General features: G+C 42.1%; 3 protein-coding genes across 12 annotated transcripts in view; all 3 read left to right on the forward strand.

Moving 5' to 3' along the window:
- Window positions 1–59: 59 nt before the first annotated feature.
- sco1 (synthesis of cytochrome C oxidase 1) lies at window positions 60–7,859 on the forward strand. Of its 4 annotated transcripts, none has more exons than XM_087243431.1 (8): window positions 179–369; window positions 2,204–2,317; window positions 2,585–3,076; window positions 3,403–4,652; window positions 4,797–5,318; window positions 5,417–5,509; window positions 5,604–5,719; window positions 7,603–7,859. In XM_087243431.1, exons 5-8 carry the CDS (start codon window positions 5,294–5,296, stop codon window positions 7,735–7,737), a joined length of 369 nt encoding a protein of 122 aa, XP_087099557.1. In that variant the 5' UTR covers window positions 179–369; window positions 2,204–2,317; window positions 2,585–3,076; window positions 3,403–4,652; window positions 4,797–5,293; the 3' UTR covers window positions 7,738–7,859.
- Window positions 7,860–8,657: 798 nt separating this feature from the next.
- znf1024 (zinc finger protein 1024) lies at window positions 8,658–15,710 on the forward strand. Of its 6 annotated transcripts, none has more exon segments than NM_001031844.1 (3): window positions 8,658–8,762; window positions 9,942–10,127; window positions 12,787–15,412. In NM_001031844.1, coding segments are annotated over 2 exon segments (756 nt in total). In that variant the 5' UTR covers window positions 8,658–8,762; window positions 9,942–10,072; the 3' UTR covers window positions 13,488–15,412.
- A 1,061-nt stretch (window positions 15,711–16,771) lies between these two features.
- The window catches only part of wu:fc31d10, a 35,869-nt gene continuing 28,837 nt past the window's right edge, over window positions 16,772–23,803 (forward strand). The window contains 2 exon segments of one of the 2 annotated variants that reach the window (NM_001442839.1): window positions 16,772–16,860; window positions 17,626–17,831. In NM_001442839.1, the coding sequence (NP_001429768.1) occupies window positions 17,777–17,831 (55 nt within the window). In that variant the 5' untranslated portion in view covers window positions 16,772–16,860; window positions 17,626–17,776. 2 annotated transcript variants of the gene reach the window in all.

Raw genomic sequence — 23,803 nt, forward strand, 5'->3', positions numbered from 1 at the left:
TATCATACACTGCACGCGAAGAAGTCAGCTATCTCTACGTCACTTCCGCTCTCAGTTTCACATCATCCTCAAGCAGACCTCAGATCAGTTCGTGTCAGCGTGACCGTTAATATCCGCGGTTGTATAATCATAACAGCTGATGCCGGGTCAGTGGTTTGTATGCGGGGCTCAGATGGTCACTTCCGCGTAGCTGATGTGCTGACTGTTAGCACCATGAGTTTAGCAGCAGTTTTGGGTTTAAACAGTGTAAGATGTCAGATGTTCAGGATAGTGTGTGGCAGTAAAACATGTAATGGTGTTTTGAGTCTGCGCAGTGCGGAGGGAAGAGCTGCGCGCGCATGTGCAGTGCGCTCACACAGCAACACATCGGTAGGTCATTTACTAACTACAGTAATAATTAATAATAATAATCATAATACTGCAGCACATTTATTGATTTATATGTGATGGAGGAATAATTACTGCGATTTATTTCCAGATGACATCCGCCATTGTTTATGTATTTGTGTCAAAAAACTAAAAGGGGGTTATTATATGTAATTAATGTCATTATATAATGCTTTATATAGTAATGATGTTGATTTATTTAATAATAATGTTGTTTTTAATATTTATTTATGCCTGTGAAGCACTTTAGGTTGGATGTTATGTAGGAAAAGTGCTATATTTGACTGCTATACTGTACTTTTAGTGCTATACTGTACTGAAATACATTATTAACAATAATTAAAGTGTTATACAGGTCATTCACTTATTACAATATTTATAATAACAATTATACAGCACATCTAAGGGTTTATATGTATAGTACTAATTACTGCAAATTATTTCCAGACGACATCCGCTATTATTAATGTATTTGCGTCAAAAATGAAAAGGAAGTTATCAATAATATAGCAATAATGTTTATATAGAAATGATGTTGTTTTTAATAATTGTTTATGCTCGTAAAGCACTTTGAGTTGGATGTTATGTAGGAAAAGTGCTATATTTGACTGCTATACTGTACATTTAGTGCTTTACTGTATTAAAATGTATTATTTTTAATAATTAAAGTGTTATACAGGTCATTCACTTATTACAATAACAATAATACAGCACAGCTATAGAATAATAATTACTGCGATTCATTTCCAGACGACATCCGCTATTATTTATGTATTTATATAAAAAAATTATGTTGTTTTATGTAATAATTATGTTTGTTTTTTTAAATATGTTTGTGAAACATAAAATGTATTAATGTAACAATAATAATACAAGTGTTATGACTTGCAGTTTTGTGATTGATATAAATAATTGTGTTTAATCATTAACAAATGATGGCTGCTATGCATTTTTCTCATTTATTGATGGATTTACACCCACAAAGATGTTATTCAAGGTACTAAATACTAATAATTATAGATATATGCCAGACATAGTTATATTTGGGGTAATGTGAAAACAAAATACCCAAAATATTTATTGCAATTAGTTTTTTTCTGCCCCTATTTGTTAAACCACTATAGCTTTTACACATTCGTCAGTATGAAGTTTATATTAATTTACGATATAATCAAATATGTATTTGAATACTTCAGTACAGGTCAGAATAATCATCTGTTGAGCTAAATGAGGAGGAAAACATTCATTATTTTTATGTTTGATAATGTGATTTTTCATTGAAGTTACTTAATTTTAAATGTTTAGTCTGTGTATATACAAACACAATACTACATTAATAAATGCACAGCACATTTCTAATCATAATACATTTAATTAATCCTCTCCAAGAACTGATTTATGTTCTCTTCATCATGATGACAGCACATAATATTAGACTAGATCTTCTTCAAGACACTAGTGTTCAGCTTACAGTCACATGTAAAGGCTTCACTAGGGTAATCAGGGTAAAGTTAGGGTAATTAGGCAAGTCATTGTATAACAGTGGTTTGTTCTGGAGACAATCCAACACTAATATTGCTGAAGGGGTGAATAATATTGAGCTTAACATGACTTTAACACTATTAAACACTGCTGTTATTCTAGCACAAATAAAACACATCAGACTTTCTCCAGAAGAACAAACATTAGAGGAAACACTGAGAGAAATTCTGTTCAACATCATTTGGGAAATACTTGAAGAAGGAAAAAAATCTGCAGCCGGGTGAATAAATCTAACTTCAATTTTATATATGACCTTCTTCCTCTTCTTCTTCAGTTATGGCGGTGTCGGACGGCTCCATGTGTGTCTGTTCTGCACATGCGAACACTTTCCACTCTTCCTCCACCTCCATCATCCAGCGGAGACAAACCCAGCAGCCGGAAGACTGGAGTAAGCTTCACCACAGCTCCTTTATTCAACATATTGTTGATATACATTAATATTTTTAAGTCTGCATGGACTAGAAGTTGCTGAGACTTTCATTTCATTATGTTGATGAGCTTCCAACTGAATATTGAGTAGGGGGCGGGGCTTGTAGTGAACTAACATTAGCAGGGGCAAGGCTAAGAATAAGAGAGGTGTGTAGTGTAATGTGCAGGTTAGTGGTTTACTAATAATTTCAAGCTTAAAAATGGTAATAATGTGTGTTTTCCACAGCCAGTGACATGGAAATCTCTCGCTGTCACGTTTGCGCTGGGAGGAGGCCTGCTTCTAGCAATGAAATACTTCAAGAGGGAAAAAGAGGAATGTAAGCATGAGGGTTCATGCATCTGAACATCCAAATTAAATCAAGTAATACTTCATTAGGAGCTCCTCCCCTTCACCATCAGCCCCTCCCCTTTTTCAGCAGCTTCTCCTCTTAATCAATAGCCCCTCCCTTTAACATCAACTACTCCCCTTCATTAATATTAGCCCCTTCATGAGCAGCCCCTCCTCTTTATCATAAGCTCCTCCTCTTCACCAGCAGAGCCTACCCATCACTATCAGCTTCTCCCCTTGATCAATAATAGCCCCTCCCCTTCAACAGTAGCTCCTCCGCTTTACCAGCAGCTCCTCCCCTTCATCAATAACCCCTCCCCTTCACTATCAGCTCCTCCCTTTCATAATCAGCCCCTTCCTTTTCCCAGTTGCTCCTCCCTTTCATCAGCAGCTCCTCCTACTAACCAGAAGCTCCTCACCTTCATCATTTTTAGCTCCTCCCCTTCATCAGTTTCTCCTTTCCTTTATAATCAGCTCCTGCTTTCCATAATCAGGTCCTCTCCTTCATCTGCAGCTCCTCCCCTTTACCAATAATTACCCCTCCCCCTCATCAGTAGCCCCTCCCTTTTATAATTAGAACCTCCTCTTAATCAGCAGCCTCTTTCCTTCATCGTCAGCTTCTCCTTTAACAGCTTCTTCTCTTCATCAATAGCCCCTCCCTTTCATAATCTGCCCCTCCGCTTCATCAATAATAGCCCCACCCCTTTCCTCATCAGCTCCTCCCCTTCACTATTAGCTTCTCCTCTTAATCAGCAGCTCCTCCCTTTCATTAATATCCCCTCCCCTTCATCATTAGCTCCTCTTTTCCACCAATAGCCCCTCCTTTTCACTATCAGCTCCTCCCTTTCATAATCAGCCCCTTCCTTTTCCCAGTTGCTCCTCCCTTTCATCAACAGCTTCTCCCCTTCATCAATAATAGCTCCTCCCATTCATCAATAGCCCCTCCCCTTCATCAATAGCTCCTCTCCTTCATCATCAGCTCCTACTCTATCTGTAATAGCCCATCCCCTTCATCAGTAGCTCCTCCTCTTCAACAGAAAACTCCTCCCCTTCATCAATTATAGTCCCTCCCCTTCATCATCAGCCCCTTTCTTTCCCTAGTTGCTCCTCCCTTTCATCAACAGCTTCTCCCCTTCATCTATAATAGCTCCACCCCTTCATCATTAGCCCCTCCCCTTCACCATCAGCTCCTCCCTTTCATAATCAGCCCCTTTATTTCCCCAGTTGCTCCTCCCTTTTATCAACAGCTTCTCCCCTTTATCTATAATAGCTCCACCCCTTCATCATTAGCCCCTCCCTTTTACCAATAGCCCCTCCCCTTCACTATCAGCTCCTCTCTTTCATAATCAGCCCCTTTCTTTCCCCAGTTGCTCCTCCCTCTCATCAACAGCTTCTCCCCTTCATCTATAATAGCTCCACCCCTTCATCGTTAGCCCCTCCCTTTTAACAATAGCCCCTCCCTTCCACTATCAGCTCCTCCCTTTCATAATCAACCCCTTCCTTTCCCCAGTTGCTCCTCCCTCTCATCAACAGCTTCTCCCCTTCATCAATAATAGCTCCTCCCATTCATCAATAGCTCCTCCCCTTCATCATCAGCTCCTACTCTATCTGTAATAGCCCATCCCCTTCATCAGTAGCTCCTCCTTTTCAACAGAAAACTCCTCCCCTTCATCAATTATAGTCCCTCCCCTTCACCATCAGCCCCTTCCTTTCCCCAGTTGCTCCTCCCTTTCATTAACAGCTTCTCCCCTTCATCTATAATAGCTCCACCCCTTCATAATTAGCCCCTCCCTTTTAGCAATAGCCCCTCCCCTTCACCATCAGCTCCTCCCTTTCATAATCAGCCCCTTTATTTCCCCAGTTGCTCCTCCCTTTCATCAACAGCTTCTCCCCTTTATCTATAATAGCTCCACCCCTTCATCATTAGCCCCTCCCTTTTACCAATAGCCCCTTCCTTCCACTATCAGCTCCTCCCTTTCATAATCAACCCCTTCCTTTCCACAGTTGCTTTTCCCTCTCATCAACAGCTTGTCCCCTTCATCAATAATAGCTCCACCCCTTCATCATTAGCTCCTCCCTTTTACCAATAGCCCCTCCCCTTCACCATCAGCTCCTCCCTTTCCTAATCAGCCCCTTCCTTTTCCCAGTTGCTCCTCCCTTTCATCAACAGCTTCTCCCCTTCATCAATAATAGCCCCACCCCTTCATCATTAGCCCCTCCCTTTCACCAATAGCCCCTCCCCTTCACCATAAGCACCTCCCCTTTTTAATATTTCAATGTGAATGCACTACTTGCTCTATTTATTCTACAAAATGGCGTAGGATAGTGCCTAAGTAAGTGATTAGGGACGCACCCGCTGATCTTGCCTGCTTATGTAGTGTACATCTCCACACTGACTGATGACGCCGTCACTGATGTGCTTCCGCTGTTGTAGTGTTTGAGAAAGAAAGAACAAAGTCGATAGGGAAGCCAGCTCTCGGAGGCCCGTTTTCACTCCTCGACCACAATAATAAACCCAGCCGGAGTGAGGATTTCCTCGGCCGCTGGCTGCTGATCTACTTCGGCTTCACGCACTGTCCAGACATCTGCCCTGATGAGCTGGAGAAAATGATCGAGGCCGTCGATGAGATCGGTAATGTATTAGCATGTTTATAAACTCACGCTCAGGGTTGATTTGCACGGTTCTTACGGCAGCCTCGCTAAACATAAGACCCTGCTGTTTATGTGCAGACAACATTGACACTCTCCCAGACGTGACTCCGCTCCTGATCAGCATTGACCCGGAGAGAGACACCCCTGAAGCGCTGGCAGCTTATGTTAAAGGTGAGCAGGGTCGTCTGTGTTCCTCTGCATGTGCTGTGAGTTTGGTATGATTGAGACGTGTGATTTCCTCATCGTGTTTGTGTTCCACGTGCAGATTTCTCCCCCAAGCTCATCGGTCTGACCGGCACGACGGCCCAGATTGAGCAGGTGTCCCGAGCCTACAGAGTTTACTACAGCCAGGGCCCTAAAGACGAAGACAACGACTACATCGTGAGTGTTTACTGTCTACATTTTACTGTCTAAAGTTCGCTGTGATTGGCCGACCCAGTGTGCTGTGATTGGCTGACTCAGTTTGCTGTGATTGGCCGACCCTGTGAATTTCGGATCTAGTTCACTGTGATCGCTGTGACCCAGAGCGATGTGATTGGCCGGCATAGTGTGCTGTGATTGGCTGACCCATAGCGATGTGATTGGCCGACCCAGTGCACTGGGATTGGCCAACTCAGTTTGGTGTGATTGGCTGACCCAATGCGCTGTGATTGGCCACTCCAATTCACTGTTATCAGCCAACCCAGTGCGCTGTGATTGGCCACCCTAGTTCACTGTTATTGGCCGACCCAGTGCGCTGTGATTGGCCACCCTAGTTCACTGTTATTGGCCAATCCAGTGCGCTGTGATTGGTCGACTCAGTTTACTGCGATTGGCTACTCAAGTTCACTATGATTGGCCGATGTAGTTCATTGTGATCAGCCGACCCAGTGCACTGTGATTGGCTAACTCATTTTGCTGTGATTGGCTGACCCATTGTGCTGCGATTGGCCGACCCAGGGTGCTGTGATTGGTCACTCAAGTTCACTGTGGTTAGCCGATGTAGTTCACTGTGATCAGCCGACCCAGTGCGCTGTGATTGGCTAACTCATTTTGCTGTGATTGGCTGACCCAGTGTGTTGTGATTGGCCGACTCAGTTTGCTGTGATTGGCCACTCCAGTTCTCTGTGATTGGCCGACCCAGTGCGCTGTGATTGGTCGACTCAGTTTACTGTGATTGGCTACTCAAGTTCACTATGATTGGCCGGTGTAGTTCATTGTGATCAGCCGACCCAGTGCGCTGTGATTGGCTAACTCATTTTGCTGTGATTGGCTGACCCATTGTGCTGTGATTGGCCGACCCAGGGTGCTGTGATTGGTCACTCAAGTTCACTGTGATTTAGCCGATGTAGTTCACTGTGATCAGCTGACCCAGTGCGATGTGATTGGCTAACTCATTTTGCTGTGATTGGCCACTCCAGTTCTCTGTGATTGGCCGACCCAGTGCGCTGTGATTGGCCGACTCAGTTTGCTGTGGTTGGCTTGACCCAGTGTGCTGTGATTGGCCACTCCAGTTCTCTGTGATTGGCCGACCCAGTGCGCTTTGATTGGCCGACTCAGTTTGATGTGATTGGCTGACCTAGTTGCTGTGATTGGCCACTCCCATTCTCTGTGATTGGCTGATCTAGTTCACTATGATCAGCCAAGCGAGTGCGCTGTGATTGGCCAACTCAGTTTGCTGTGATTGGCTGACTCAGTGTGCTGTGATTGGCTGACCCAGTGCACTTTTATTGGCCATTGCAGTGTGCTGTGATTGGCTGACTCAGTTTGCTGTGATTGGCTGACTCAGTGTGCTGTGATTGGCTGACCCAGTGCACTTTTATTGGCCATTGCAGTGTGCTGTGATGGGCCGACTCAGAGTGTTGTGATTGGCAGACCAGGTTCGCTGTGATTGGCCAGTCCAGTTCACTTGGATTGGCTGATCTATTTCTCAGTGATCGGCCGACCCAGTGTGCTGTGATTGGTCAATCAGGTGAGGTATGATTGGCCGACACAATGTGCTGTGATTCCAGTGCACCGTGATTGGCCAAACACCGTAAGTGTCTGTCAGTAAAATGGCTGTAACCATTACAACAACTCCTGTTCGCAACATGTTATCAGTATATTCACTCACGCTAGCAGTGTGCTGATCATGCTAAAAACACACCAGAAATCAGGCTAATTCCAGCTAGCATATCGTTAAACATGTTAACAACACGCTTATTCATGCTAATAGCTAATTTGTTTAATATAAAGTAGTCCACTAGTCCCCTGAGCCTGTCCTCTTGCGGTGTGTTTTCCTGCAGGTGGATCACACCATCATCATGTACCTGGTGGGACCCGACGGCCAGTTTCTGGAGTATTACGGACAGAACAAGAAGTCCTCGGAGATCGCCTCATCCATCGCATCCTACATGAGGAAGCACAAATACGGCAAATGAGGACATTACTCCTGTCATCAATCATATTTATTTTCAGAGCCACTCTGCTGGAGCATTCCCCGTTTCCCCATACTGCAGTGATGTTCAGAGCGTTCACATTCAATAAAGTGTGTTTGGGTTGATCTCCTGTCACGCATCGTGTGTTGAACTCTCTCATGCTCTTTTAGGACCCCCTTGCCTTAACATCTCACCTGTTTCCAAAGGCATATAATTGGAGGTACCCGATTACATGTGTCATGGTTTTAGAAAATAAAACCCTTTTTTTGTGTTCAACAGAATAAAAAAAAACAATTGATGGTTGAGGATTCCCAGTGCTGGGTTGCAGCTGGATAGGCATCTGCTGCGTAAAACATATGGTGGATAAGTTGGCAGTTCATACCATTGTGGCAACCCCAGATTAATAAAGGGACTAAGCTGAAAAGAAAATGAATGAATGAATGAGTTGGCGGTTCATTCCGCTGTGGCGACCTCAAATTAATGAAGGGAATAAGCCTACAATAAAATAAAGAAATGAATGAATTTTTGTGTGAACAACCCCCTTTAAGTCTAGCATAACATGCAAACATGTTTTCAGAAAGCATTTTCTTGACAAGCAGAAAATATTGTCAAAATTAAGGTATTTCTTAAAAAAAGCAAAACAAAAAAATTAATACATGTATAGCAAGAAGCATCTAATTTTCAAGATTAAGCAAGAAAATACACACACGTTTTGGATATAAGCATTTTGTAAGACAATTGGGCCCAAAACACTTTATAATAAGTACACTCTCTAAGCAAATGACTGTATTCCACTAAAACTTCGGTATATTATTTTGAAAAAGACAAATAATCTTCTGACCACAAAGGTTTCCCCTTTTGTCGAGAGACTGACATACAGGCAGCCAATCAGCTTTCTCTGATCAGCGTCCGGCGTCCCGCCCACGGCGCTCAGTGTGAGGCGGAGAGTGCAGAGCTTTGCTGTTTGCTGTTTGCTGTTGAATTGCTTTAACTCCACTTCTGTTTCGGGTGTTGTGCGTCTATTCAAAGTAAGTGTATTATATCTGACCTTTGTAGCGTTCGCAGATTTGCTGCAATTATCTTGCGGGTTGAACTGCTTTAACATATGTGCTCAATGCTAATATAGTCTCTTGTTTTTAGCTCGATGCTAGGCTGTAAACACTTCTGTAATGCGTTACTCACGGGTTATCTGGCCACCTTTCATTTGTGTCTCCATCTCATTCCTTCACTAAGTGCTTGTTTCAGAGGTGTGTTGTAAACAACTTCCCAACAAACACATCTGTTACAGCGTAGAAATGTAAGACTGGAGAGGCCTGTAGCAGCTGAGGAGATCTGGGTTTACTACATTTGATGCTGGGTTATTTACATATTGACTATTCTGCATATGAGAAGTAGACCTAAGAGTGTTTAAATACTGTTTAATATTGATTATTGATCTTTTCAACTTAATATCTGCTTGTGTAAACTTTGAAGAGAAATAAATCCATAACAATTAATATAATCAATCTTTATTCCATACAAAACATTCATACATAAAGATTTATAATAACGTTACCGAAGGGGAAATATTTTATAACTTTTATAAATGAAAAACCTTTAACTTTATTGCAAATAAATGCTCTATTTTTAAACAGAATGTGGGATTAGTATAATAGTATAAAACACTTAATAATGAATGTATTACAGTATTGAGAGATAACTGTAGGCAATCAGAGACATGATCACGCTGCACACATGAGATGTAGAATCGGCCACTCAACACTTACACACATATTTACTGAACAGGGAAGAGAAACCTATGTGTAACTTGTGTGAGAATATTTTGATGGTGAAACATATTTTAATAGAGTGTATATTTGTAAATGATATTAGAGAATGTTTTTATTCAGGAAATATTTGAAGGCAAATGTTTAAAAATGTGTTTTCTGGAGGAATTTTACAATATTGATCATTGATCAGACTGAAAGAGCTTATAAGACTTTATCAGTGTTGCTGTTATTTGTGTGTTTTTAACCAATTAATGATGTTTCAGAAACAGTTATGATCATCAATTATATATTGAATATTTAATACAAGTGTCATCATGAATATAGCCAGTGCTGCTGAAATATAATACATAATTTAAGTGAACCGGATATGTTAATTAGAACAAGAAAATAACTTAAGTATTTTTAATTATGACAGATTTGCTCCTCCTCCTCCTCCAGTGAAGCTCCTCCTCCTCCAGTGAAGCTCCTCCTCCTCCTCCAGTGAAGCTCCTCCTCCTCCAGTTCAGCTGTAAACACTGTGATATTCCCATCAGGCTCCAGTGAAGAGTTTATTGAAGGACAGCGAGAACATGAGTGATCCAGAACCCTGCAGAATTAAACATGAAGACACTGAACAACAAATAGGTTGGTGTTTATTCCTGATTCTTAAACATCTTTTTGTATTTTGTTGTAAATTTTGATGACACTGTATTCAGCACAAACTGTGCTACAATGATGGGCATGCAGCACGTATGTATGTGTTACTTTTGAAAATAATACGGATATGCATGTTTTTTTTACATTTAAAAGTCACAAAAACTAAAATGCAGATTTCAGCGCTAAGGATTTTGTCAGGCCAGTGGTAAAGGTTTTTACTTAAACTGCCAAAATTTGGCCCCACCATTCATTCATTCATTTTCTTTTCAACTTAGTCCCTTTATTAATCAGGGGTCACCACAGTGGAATGAACCACCAACTTATTCAACATATGTTTTACATAGTGGATGCTCTTCCATCTGCAACCCAGAACTGGGGAACACCCATACACTCTCATTCACACACATACACTACGGACAAGCTTACCCAATCCCCCTATAGCGCATGTGTTTGGACTGTGGGGGAAACCAGATAGATAGATGCAAACACATGTGGGTGTAGAAAGTATTTCTTATTGTTCAGCACATTATCAACAGATTTAATAGTTTGCTAGTCTTCTCTGCTCACCGAGATCACAGCATTTATTCGACAAAGATACAGTAAATGGTATTATAATATCTGTTTTTAAAGTAAATTTAAAGATACAGTTGGGTTAGGAAGTGTTTACCACTTACTGCTTTATTATTTCTTGCGCCGGATGGTTTGCCAGAATATCTTTGGGGCCGACTGATAGTCTTCCTTCATGGTCTCCCCAAACTCTTCCCAGGCCTGTAGCCTATTTTTATTTTTATTTTTTGCTTCGACAACCGTACCGACAGCAGCACACTTGGCCTGTCGGTACCCATGATCTGCCTCTGGAGTCCTGCAAGCCAACCAAGCCCTGTAGGATTTCTTCTTCAGCCTGACGGCATCCCTTACTTCCGGTGTCCTCTACCGGGTTCATGGATTGCCGCCCCGACAGGCACCACAGACCTACCGGCCACAGATCCTCATGGCTGCGTTAACACTGTTGTCAGAGAACATGGATCACTATGTCTCCATGTCTCCCGCCTCCTTGGGGATCTGTTCAAAGCTCTTCCCAAGGTGAGAGTTGAAAATCCCTCTGACTTGAGGTTCACAATACCGCAACCCTCACAATACGCTTGGGCATGACAGTTCTGTCCAGCTTTCCCCCTTGCCATTGTACCCAACTCACCACCAGGTGGTGATCAGTTGACAGCTCTGCCCCTCTCTTTACCAGAGTGTCCAAGACATAAGGTCGGAGATTAGATGATGCCACCACAAAGTCATTCGTTGACCTTCGCCCTTGGGTGTCCTGGTGCTACGTGTACTGATGGACACCCTTATACTTGTACATGGTGTTTGTAATGGAAAAACTATGATTAGCACAGAAGTCCAATAACAAAACACCACTCAGGTTCAGATCAGGGTGGCCGTTTCTCCCAATCACGCCTCTCCGGGTATCACTGTCATTACCCACGTGGGCATTGAAGTCCCCCAGTAGAACAACAGAGTCTTCAGTCTGGGCACCTTCTAGCACCCCTCCCAAGGACTCCAAGAAGGCCGGGTACTCTGCACTGGTGTTTGGCCCGTAGGCACAAACCACAATAAGAGACCTATACCTGACCCGAAGGCGCAGGGAGACAACCTTCACGTTCACCGGGGAAAACTCCCAACACCCCCAACAACTCCTAACTCCCAGCACATGGTGGTAAGGTTGGGGAACTATAAGCAAGCCCACACCAACCCCCGCCTCTCACTGTGAGCAACTCCAGAATAGAAGAAAGTCCAGGACTTCTCAAGAAATTGAGTTCGAGAGCCCAAGCTGTGCGTGTAGGTGAGCCCAACTATCTCTAGTCTGTACCGTTCCACCTTTTGCAAAAGCTCAGGCTCCTTCCTTTCCAGTGAGGTGACATTCCATGTCCCAAGAGCCAGTTTCTGTGCTGAATAGGTTGTCGTGGTCTCAAATATCAACTACCACCTCTTCCACAATGCACCATCTCCTTACGGCTTCCCTGTGGGGCCTGCAGGAGGATGGTCCCACGTCGCTCCTTTGGGCCGGACTTAGCCCCGGTTTCATGGGGTAAAACCCGGCCATCACGCGCTCTCATGCGAGCTCCAACCCCATGCCTGGCTCCAGAGCGGAGCCCCAGCTGCGCCATACCAGGCGACGTTACGGTCCTTGATGTTGTTGTACTTATGAGGGGTTTTTGAACCGGACTTAGTCTGACCCTAACCCTAACCTAAAACCTCTTTGCCTTGGGAGACCCTACCAGGGGCATTAGCCCCCGACAACATAGTTAACCTAATGTTTTAGATAATCAAGCAAATTTAAATGTTATTTAAATGTACCAAAGGTAACGCATTGCGCAGTTTTGAAATTCTGTGTTAATTATACAGACATTGTTTTTTGATAACAAAAATGACTTCGGGTCATTCACGTGAGAAGCCGCTTAAATGTGCATACAAATAATGGACCCCAGAGGGTTAATATGATAAGACCAAACTACATGTACAATTTTTTTTTACATATATGGGCGTCAATTGGCAGTTTGTGTAGCCAGTGTTTTCAGTGTCTTTTCACTTCAGCTCTAGATGAGAGTTTCTATGACTTACTAAAAACTAAACTTTTTTTTTTTTATTTCAGACCTCATTGAAGAGTATGAGGAGATTAAAGAGGAGGAACATCATGTCAAGATTGAGGACAATCATTTACAGACTGATGGTATTTTGAAAAAGAAAAATAAGAATTGTTTTACCTGCACTCAGTGTGGACAGTGTTGTGAAGGAAAGGCCAATCTTAAGATTCACATGAGGATCCACACTGGAGAGAAACCATTCACCTGCACTCAGTGTGGCAAGAGTTTCAGCCAATCATCATCCCTTAATAAACACATGATGATTCACACTGGAGACAGACCATACACATGCACTCAGTGTGGGAAGAGTTTTGGCCAATCATCAAATCTTAGTAAACACATGCTGATCCACACTGGAGAGAAACCATTCACCTGCACCCAGTGTGGGAAGAGTTTCAGCCAATCATCAAACCTTAATCTACACATGAAGATCCACACTGGAGAGAAACCATACACATGCACTCAATGCGGGAAGAGCTTTAGCCAATCATCAAACCTCAATCTACACATGCTGACCCACACTGGAGAGAAACCATTCACGTGTACTCACTGTGGGAAGAGCTTTAGCCAATTGTCCAACCTTAATCAACACATGAAGATCCACACTGGAATACGAGAGCATATGTGCTTTGAGTGTGAGAAGACTTTTATTACAGCTAGAGAATTGAAACGGCACCAGAGGAGTCACACTGCTCGCGTGTACCGCTAAACACAATGATGGCAGGTGAGAGAAGAACAGTTTCATAAACATCCTGCAAACAGCACCACTGCGGCACGTCTCACCTTTACAGCGTTTAACATTTGCTGTGGACAGCCTATTCTTCTGTCCTGTGTTTGCTTCTTTATGCCCAGTTCACACTGTCAGGTCTTGTAGTAGATTGACTTGCACAGAAGAATTGTTCACCTGAAAAATAGAAATGTTCAATGTAAATTTCAATTTCAAACAGACTTTAGATCCTAACACTTCCTCATGTTCACAGGTTGCATTTAGTTATTAAAAAAACAGTAAAATTGTGAATGCCAGAAAAATTGTTTGCTGCTTATCTGGGGCCGGATCACAGGGGCAGCAGTCTTAGCAGGGAACAGTAGACTTCCCTCTCCCAAGAAACTTTCTCCAACTCTGTGGAGTTCCCAGAGCCTTCCTATTGAGCAGAGAGACATAGTGCCTCCAGCCTCTTCTGGGTCTTCCCTGGGGCCTCCTCCCTGAGGGACAAGCCCAGAACACCTACCTAGGTAGTAGTCTAGGAGGCATCTCCTAGACAGAAGCTGCTGCTCTACTACTGAGTTCCTCCCAGGTGAGTTACCCTTGTAACTTCGGGTACATCCTGCCATGCTGCGAAAGAAACAAACTTTGCCCGTTTGTATTCGAGATCTTGGCCTTTCACTCATGACCCAAAGTTTATGACCATAGGTCAGAGTAGGATCTTAGACTGACCAGTAAATTGAGAACATTGGTTTTCCCCTCAGCTCCTGCTGCTGCTCCACCAATCTGCCTTTCAATTTCATCTTCCATCCTTCCAAAAACTGGAGATGGCAAGCCACCTCTTCTAGTCAAGCACCATGGCCTCGGACTTAGAGGTGCTGCCTGTTATTCCTGCCTCCTTTGCCATACTCTGCAGCAAACCATCCCAGTGCATGCTGAAGGTCCATGTCCCATGAATCCTAAAGGACAAGATTATCTGCAAATAGCAAAGATGAAAAACAGATGATGATGAACAGAACTACTGAGAAAGAGTCTCGCCGGCGTCCAACATGCACCGGGTACAAGTCTGACATATTGCTGGCAATGTGACCCAAACTCCTGCTCTGTTCATACAGGGACCGGACAGCCCTCAACAAAGTGCCTCCAACCCAATACTCCCAGAGCACCCCATACAGAATCCCATCTCCAACTTCACAAAACACATGTGGACGGGTTGATCATACTCCCACAAACCCTCAAGCACCCTAGTGTGGGTATAGAGCTGGTCCAGTTTTCCACAGACTGGATAAAGTCTGCATTGTTTTTCCTGGATCTAAGGTTTAACCATTAGCTGGATTCTCCTCTCCAATACTCTGGCATAGACATTTCCAAGGAAGCTGAGGAGTGGGAATTTATTTGTATTTTTTCCCCTTGTAGTTGAAACACCGCCTCTGGTCCCCCTTCTTATTAGTGGGAACCATCCCAGCTACCCAGTCTAGAGGTACTATCCCATAACAGTTCATCAAACTGGACTTGGCTCAGTCAGAAGCACCGCTGAAAGCCTCCATCATCCAGGTTCAGTTTCTGGAGGAGTTTATGAGCTCACAGAGCTGGATGCACCTCTGGAAGGATGTAGTGGACTCAGACACGGCACTTAACGTATCGACGCTGTTTTTCAGCCTTCTTAAAGCACATAAACACTGTTCTCTTCTTCATAAAATCCATGTTAGCCATTTAGCTATGAAGCTAGAGTCACTGGGCAGACAGAAGCCCTGCCCATCACGCGAATCCGCGTCTGTTCTGAAGTGAATTTGATGCGCACATGAAGCGAGTAAACTCAAATGTTCACGTGGCTATTTATGCGCAATTTATCCATGCGTTCTGTGTCTGGTGTGAACCAGCATAAGAACTTCAAATGTTTTTTATAAACATGAGAAGATTAAAGGGCAGCTAAATCTCCAACACTATTCTTTAAATCATCACAGTGTCCTTTCCTGCAATATCTGAATGTATATTCTGTGCTAAATTCTTTATTGATATCCAGTCCTTTGTAACGGTGGACACACACAAAATAAAAATGAAATATTTACACCTACATAAGTAACCCGAACAGTATTATATGTCTTAACACACAAAAAGAAAAAATATATATTCTGGTGAGGTTTGAACACGGGTGGTGGCGTTGTAACGCAACGTGCTGACCACTGGACCACTGGAGTCTGAAATAAAAAATTAAGTATTGCACTGTCACTGTTTATTCTCCCCTTTTTGGATTTCTGATCAAGTTAATGTCAGATTTATTAATGTAGTGAATCATCTAAGTTTTATTGAGCAGGTGTAATATTCATTAATATTATTTATTCTAATTCTTATTTTCTCCAAGGTGCCGCTGTTTGGGGTCGAATGACCTGCAGGCTGCATTGTGCTCACGGGGCTGCAAGATATAAAATTATGAATAAAAATTAATAAATTAAATTAATAAATGAATAAAAAGAATGAGGCTATAGTCGAATAAATAAACAAAGTGCGACTGCTGAGAGTGCAAGCAGCTAAAAACACCGACCCTGGCGGCCGAAAAAATGGACTGGTCCACCGGGAATTCTCCCGATTAGCCAATCCGGGCCTTGTTATTGGCCTTGACTTGGGTCTGAGATGAACTGATAATTCTATAAATGTATTTTATTGTATTCTGTATAATGATCATAATTAATATTCATGCTAAATTTTTCTTAAGTGGTCTTAGTTGGATGCAGTAGGACTGGCAGGGTTACATTAGCGTATCACTCCAGTTGTGTCTTTCCATTGTTTTCCAGCTACATTTAGGATTGTTTGCTGTCATTTGTTTAGAATAATAATTGTATAAAAATATTAATAACTTTATTTATAATCAATATAAATATATTTTTAATCATCCCATTTCTGGTTTTGTCCATATTTCGCCTAAAGTTGGGTGTGTGGGGTGGATATGGGGTGGTTCACCCAGGATGCTATTTAAGCTAGCACTGCCACTAGCTGCAGTCGTTGCAGAAGAACAGAAACAGCGGAGCATGTGTTAATCAAGTGTGAAGCTTATAGAAGAAAGAGAAACCAGATAGTTAGAAAGTTAGGAGATTTAGTTGAAAGTTATATATATATATATATATATATATATATATATATATATATATATATATATATATATATATATATATATATATTTAAATAAATAATGTAGAGTTATCCTTGCGCTCATTTAGGTCTCACACTACAACACAGTAGGTGGCGGAACTGCACCTTAAGCTGGTTTACCACCCGCCATCAAACCAGGAAGAAGTCTGAGGCGGAGAGTGCAGAGCTTTGCTGTTTGCTGTTGAATTGCTTTAACTCCACTTCTGTTTCGGGTGTTGTGCGTCTATTCAAAGTAAGTGTATTATATCTGACCTTTGTAGCGTTCGCAGATTTGCTGCAATTATCTTGCGGGTTGAACTGCTTTAACATATGTGCTCAATGCTAATATAGTCTCTTGTTTTTAGCTCGATGCTAGGCTGTAAACACTTCTGTAATGCGTTACTCACGGGTTATCTGGCCACCTTTCATTTGTCTCCATCTCATTCCTTCACTAAGTGCTTGTTTCAGAGGTGTGTTGTAAACAACTTCCCAACAAACACATCTGTTACAGCGTAGAAATGTAAGACTGGAGAGGCCTGTAGCAGCTGAGGAGATCTGGGTTTACTACATTTGATGCTGGGTTATTTACATATTGACTATTCTGCATATGAGAAGTAGACCTAAGAGTGTTTAAATACTGTTTAATATTGATTATTGATCTTTTCAACTTAATATCTGCTTGTGTAAACTTTGAAGAGAAATACATCCATAACAATTAATATAATCAATCTTTATTCCATACAAAACATTCATACAAACAATAGATTTATAATAACGTTACCGAAGGGGAAATATTTATTGAATTAGTATAATTAACCAATTAATGATGTTTCAGAAACAGTTATGATCGTCAATTATATATTGAATATTTAATACAAGTGTTGTCATGAATATAGCCAGTGCTGCTGATATGCCATTAAAATATAATACATAAATAAAGTGAACCAGATATGTTAATGAGAAGAAAAAAGTAACTAAAGTAATTTTAATTTTGACAGATCTGCCCCTTCTCCTCCTGTGAAGCTCCTCCTCCTCCAGTGAAGCTCCTCCTCCTCCTCCAGTGAAGCTCCTCCTCCTCCAGTGAAGCTCCTCCTCCTCCAGTTCAGCTGTAAACACTGTGATATTCCCATCAGGCTCCAGTGAAGAGTTTATTGAAGGACAGCGAGAACATGAGTGATCCAGAACCCTGCAGAATTAAACATGAAGACACTGAACAACAAATAGGTTGGTGTTTATTCCTGATTCTTAACAGTGTTTTTACCATTTGTTTTCAATTTCCATGAGCGGCAGTTTCAGAAGAGAAGGCAGTAAAGCAAAAAGATGGCTAGAGGTGAGCGATCACTCGACGCAGAAGTATACACCAGGCTTTAGAATGGGGTCATGAACACTCACCTTAAGTCAGGCAAGTGTTATTGTGGAACTTTTGTGACCTCTTGAATTAGTCTCGGGGTAATTTTGATCAGCCACTCATGGGAATGTTCTCCACTGTTCCATGTTTTTGCCATTTATAGATGATGGCTTTCACCACAGTTCGCTGCAGTCTAGAGCTTTAACTAAACAGGGTTTATTTTACATCAATGTGCATCATTGCCAATGTGTCCAGTGTCTTTCACTTCCGCTTTTGATTTTCTATGACTTAATAAAGCCTTAAACTTTATTTCAGACCTAATTGAAGAGTATGAGGAGATTAAAGAGGAGGAACGCCATATCAAAATTGAGGAAAATGATCATTTACAGTCTGATGGTGATTTGAAAAAGAGAGACAAGAATCGTTTCACCTGCACTCAGTGTGGAAAAGGCTTTGGAAGATCAAACAATCTAAAGTGTCACATGAGGGTCCACACTGGAGAGAAACCGTTCACATGCACTCAGTGTGGGACGAGATTCAGCCGATTACAACACCTTAATCAACACATGAGGATCCACACCGGAGAGAAACCATTCACATGCACTCAGTGTGGGAAGAGTTTCAGCCAAACATCACACCTCAATACCCACATGCTGATCCACACTGGAGAGAAACCACTCACATGCACTCAGTGTGGGAGGAGTTTCAGCCACCAATCAACCCTTAATCTACACATGAGGAGCCACACCGGAGAGAAACCATTCACTTGCCATCGGTGTGGGAAGAGTTTCAGCCACTCAACAACCCTTAATAAACACATGCTGATCCACACTGGAGAGAGACCGTACTCATGCACTCTGTGTGAGAAGAGTTTCAACCAATCGTCATCCCTTAAACTGCACATGATGACCCACACTGGAGAGAGACCGTTCCCATGCACTCAGTGTGAGAAGCGTTTCGTCCAATCATCATCCCTCAAACTACACATGATCACCCACACTGGAGAGAAACCATTCGGATGCACTCAGTGTGGGAAGAATTTCAGCCACCCATCAACCCTTAATAAACACATGACGATCCACACTGGGGACAAATAAGCCACGTGCACTCTGCTTATCCACTGTCGGGCCAGGGCGTTCATCCTGCGAGGCTTAGTCAATGGCCCAGGAGGTCGAGCAGTGATGTTGAAATGGTCACATTTCCACAGTAAGGGCAATAGAACCCTGCTGCCAGACCACCCCCTGAATCCAACATCACACAACCCGCCCAGTCCAGCAGCAAGACGTAAGTCAAATCAGAATCACACTGATAAGTTGCACCACTGCATCATCACGAAGCGATCAAATAATTTACACTGTACGACAGTAAATTACATGTATTTTCATTAATTGTATTCGTCTAACTGAAGGCGTCACCCATAATCTAAAACCACAGGACTTTTCCGCCTATAACTCTGTGGCAAAGTATTCTAGAGCCTAACACCAAACACTCGCTGCCGGCAGCTAGCTCTCTGCAACCCTCACATGGTCGCCCACTAAAGCTAAGCAGGGTTGTGCCTGGTCAGTACCTGGATGGGAGACCACATGGGAAAGGTAGGTTGCTGCCGGAAGTGATGTTAGTGAGGCCAGCAGGGGGCGCTCAACCTGCGGTCTATGTGAGTCCTAATGCCCCAGAATAGTGAAGAGGACTCTGTACTGCTCAGTGAGCGCCGTCTTTCGGATGAGACGTTAAACCAAGGTCCTAACTTTCTGTGGTCGTAAAATCCCTGGATGTCCTTTGAAAAAGAGTATGGGGTTAAACCCTGGCATCCTAACCATCCCCAATTGGCTTCCTCACTCTGTCTCCTTTCCACCAATCAGCTGGTGTGTAGTGCGCGGTCTGGCGCAACATGGCTGCCGTCACGTCATCCAGGTGAATGTGGATCCCCCATTGTGTAAAGCGCTTTGAGTGTCTAGAAAAGTGCTGTATAAATGTAAGGAGTTATTAATATTATTCAACCCAAATGCGCCAGGGAGCCCTAAAACATCTCAAGATCCCCCCCCCTAAGCTATGACAATTAATAGGTAGCCTAATTCTCCTTTACTTAACAGAATAATGTTAAGGGTGTTGATGTCGTGGACATGCGGCTGTAAACTGTAAACATTAGAAAGATCCTAAGCAAAAATGGTGTGGTGGTTTATGCAGTATCTTCATCTGAACAGTAGCTATATGACTTTTACTCTATGCATGGCTTGTATGCAATTGCAAAACTAGTGAAATGGACCCAGATATTCTCTACCTGACTTAGACAAACTCTGCCCTTGCTTTCACCCCACCCCAGCTGGCCCGCTTTGGCTCAAGGCATTCAGCGGGCCAAAAAAGCCTGGCCAATAGCCACATTTCCAATATTGTACCTGAAGCGAGCATGCCAGGGCCAGTCTCGTTTCCACTGTCACTTCCGGGGCCTGATCGGGCCAAAGCGGGGCTACCTCGGGATTAGCATCTGGCCTTTTTTGGATTGCCAAAGAGAGCCAGCTGGGGGCTTCAGGTCGGAGTGAAAGGAGAGGCGGAGTGTGCCCGAGTCTGGTAAAGATTACGTGTCACCATTACACCAGTTTGTTACTTGCTCTTATGTTCTGAAACACCTTCCTTTTCTTAAGATAACTGAATAATATGCAGCATCCCTAAATTATTCTCTTAAATAAAGGGGAATTACCTACTAAGTGTCATATAGCCTAGGGAAAAAACAATGCTTTAGGTCTCTCCGGAGCATTTGGCTGAATGTTTGACGGTGTTTATCAAAACGAGGCTGTTATAAAATACATTTTACAGCGAGTTATTAGGCCAGGGGTCACCAATCTCGGTCCTGGAGGGCCGGTGTCCCTGCAGGGTTTAGCTCCAACTTGCCTCAACACACCTGCCTGGGTGTTTCAAGTATACCTAGTAACACCTTGATTAGCTTGTTCAGGTGTGTTTGATTAGGGTTGGAGCTAAAATCTGCAGGACACTGGACATCCAGGAACAAGTTTGGTGACCCCTGTATTAGCGGAACATTTCTGTGGTGTTATATTATGGATGGTTCTCTGGGTCATCCCTCCGGCAAGACCTCTCGATGCACGATGCGAACAGTCGATCGGTGAGTAAATAAATATAATGAATGAAAACACACAGGCCTGTGCCTATAGACATTTTCTGTACTGTAACGGGCCATCTGTTTGTTTGGGTTGTCTTCATTTTAATGCTCTCGTGATGATGCGATGGTGTGCTTTACCTGCCTGATTCCTGCTGAACTGGACGGGTTGTGTGACGTTTGATTCGGGGAATGTTTTGGGGTTGGGGTTTGCATGACGCGCTAGCCTGACAGTGGAAAAGCGACATGATTTCAGCCCCACTGCTCATTTTTCCGGGCTATTGGCATGGCCCGGCCCGATAAAAGCCCTGGCTCACGCTGACCTGACAGTGGAAACGCGGAACATGAACTGAATGAGAACCATCACTGGGAAGAAGCTACACATCTAAGATGGCGGAGCTCCGGGACAGTTAGTTTGCAGAGTACCAGGGCCTAAAGTTTGGAAAATGTTTAATGCATATTTATCATAGAATTTTGTTTTTACTTGTTTTGACTATCAGAGAGTAAAAACTATTTTTCCCCCATTTTGGAGAGTTTAAATCGTGTTTGGGACATTTCATATGCTGCAGAACAGTTGCAGGATTACACTGTTTGTCTGTATTAAAATATAAAACATTCAGAGTATTTTAAACAGACGCAAATGTGCTGTCCACGTATGTAGACACTCTGGCCCCAGGAGGTTAAGAATAAAAAGATATCTCGTATAATGAATAATTTGTTGGTATTATTAAAATGTTATATTCATAAATTTAAATTATTCAAAATTCCCCCAAGACTAGTGTTGTTTAAAGAAGAATTTGTGATATATTTTGTTAGTTTTTTGTTATTTTATTTATTTATATATGTTTGTATTATTATTAATGAGGATGGAAAGATTGTGAATATATGTAAATTTATTGTTATTTCAGTCTAAAAAGTGTTAATGCCTTTGTTACAGTTCAAGCATTGTTAAATAAAAACACAAAGATTGAGCAAGTTTGTGATTTAGTGGAGAGCAGTTATGAGAAGAGACTTCATCAACAGCCAGCCAATCAGCTTTCGCTGGACGCCCTCAAACAGCCAATCAGCTTTCTCTGATCAGCGTGCAGGCAAACACCCCGCCCACGGCGCTCAGTGTGAGGCGGAGAGTGCAGAGCTTTGCTGTTTGCTGTTGAATTGCTTTAACTCCACTTCTGTTTCGGGTGTTGTGCGTCTATTCAAAGTAAGTGTATTATATCTGACCTTTGTAGCGTTCGCAGATTTGCTGCAATTATCTTGCGGGTTGAACTGCTTTAACATATGTGCTCAATGCTAATATAGTCTCTTGTTTTTAGCTCGATGCTAGGCTGTAAACACTTCTGTAATGCGTTACTCACGGGTTATCTGGCCACCTTTCATTTGTGTCTCCATCTCATTCCTTCACTAAGTGCTTGTTTCAGAGGTGTGTTGTAAACAACTTCCCAACAAACACATCTGTTACAGCGTAGAAATGTAAGACTGGAGAGGCCTGTAGCAGCTGAGGAGATCTGGGTTTACTACATTTGATGCTGGGTTATTTACATATTGACTATTCTGCATATGAGAAGTAGACCTAAGAGTGTTTAAATACTGTTTAATATTGATTATTGATCTTTTTACCTTAATATCTGCTTGTGTAAACTTTGAAGAGAAATAAATCCATAACAATTAATATAATTAATCGGTATTCCATACAAAAAATTCATACATAACAAAGATTTATAATAACAGTACCAAAGGGGGAATATTTTATAACTTTTATAAATGTAAAACCTTTAACTTTATTGCAAATAAATGCTCTATTTTTAAACAGAATGTGGGATTAGTATAATAGTATAAAACACTTAATAATGAATGTATTACAGTATTGAGAGATAACTGTAGGCAATCAGAGACATGATCACGCTGCACACATGAGATGTAGAATCGGCCACTCAACACTTACACACATATTTACTGAACAGGGAAGAGAAACCTATGTGTAACTTGTGTGAGAATATTTTGATGGTGAAACATATTTTAATAGAGTGTATATTTGTAAATGATATTAGAGAATGTTTTTATTCAGGAAATATTTGAAGGCAAATGTTTAAAAATGTGTTTTCTGGAATTTTACAATATTGATCATTGATCAGACTGAAAGAGCTTATAAGACTTTATCAGTGTTGCTGTTATTTGTGTGTTTTTAACCAATTAATGATGTTTCAGAAACAGTTATGATCATCAATTATATATTGAATATTTAATACAAGTGTTGTCATGAATATAGCCAGTGCTGCTGATATGCCATTAAAATATAAATATAAGCGAACAGAATATTAATTACAATAATTATCTCCTCCTCCAGTGAAGCTCCTCCTCCTCCAGTTCAGCTGTAAACACTGTGATATTCCCATCAGGCTCCAGTGAAGAGTTTATTGAAGGACAGCGAGAACATGAGTGATCCAGAACCCTGCAGAATTAAACATGAAGACACTGAACAACAAATAGGTTGGTGTTTATTCCTGATCAGGGGGGTTGTTGGGCTTCTGGGGCTTCAGCCCCGAAACTTTTGGGTTTAAGTTTAGTGCTTCATCTGTTCTGGTCAACATAAAGGCAGTGCGGTGCACCTCGCGTTTTTCAAACAGAAAAGTGTGTTCATTGTGATTAGCCCCTAAATGTGCAACACATATTTGTAAACTCGCGGGACACTAACACATGCATGTCTACAGACGTATTTTGTCAAAGAAGAATATTTCTGCT

The sequence above is a fragment of the Danio rerio genome, chromosome 3, assembly GCF_052040795.2.
Source record: "Danio rerio strain M-AB ecotype USA chromosome 3, GRCz13ab, whole genome shotgun sequence".
Lineage (NCBI taxonomy): Eukaryota > Metazoa > Chordata > Actinopteri > Cypriniformes > Danionidae > Danio > Danio rerio.

Bases quoted from the DNA above. Each gene is read 5' to 3' on its own strand.
- znf1024 (XM_087243252.1), top strand. From the start codon at position 10,073: ATGAGTGATCCAGAACCCTGCAGAATTAAACATGAAGACACTGAACAA. The intron at 10,128-12,786 runs GTTGGTGTTTAT...TTTTTATTTCAG, and splicing joins AGACACTGAACAACAAATAG to ACCTCATTGAAGAGTATGAG.
- sco1 (XM_087243431.1), top strand. From the start codon at position 5,294: ATGATCGAGGCCGTCGATGAGATCG. The intron at 5,319-5,416 runs GTAATGTATTAG...GTTTATGTGCAG, and splicing joins CGAGGCCGTCGATGAGATCG to ACAACATTGACACTCTCCCA. The intron at 5,720-7,602 runs GTGAGTGTTTAC...GTTTTCCTGCAG, and splicing joins ACGAAGACAACGACTACATC to GTGGATCACACCATCATCAT.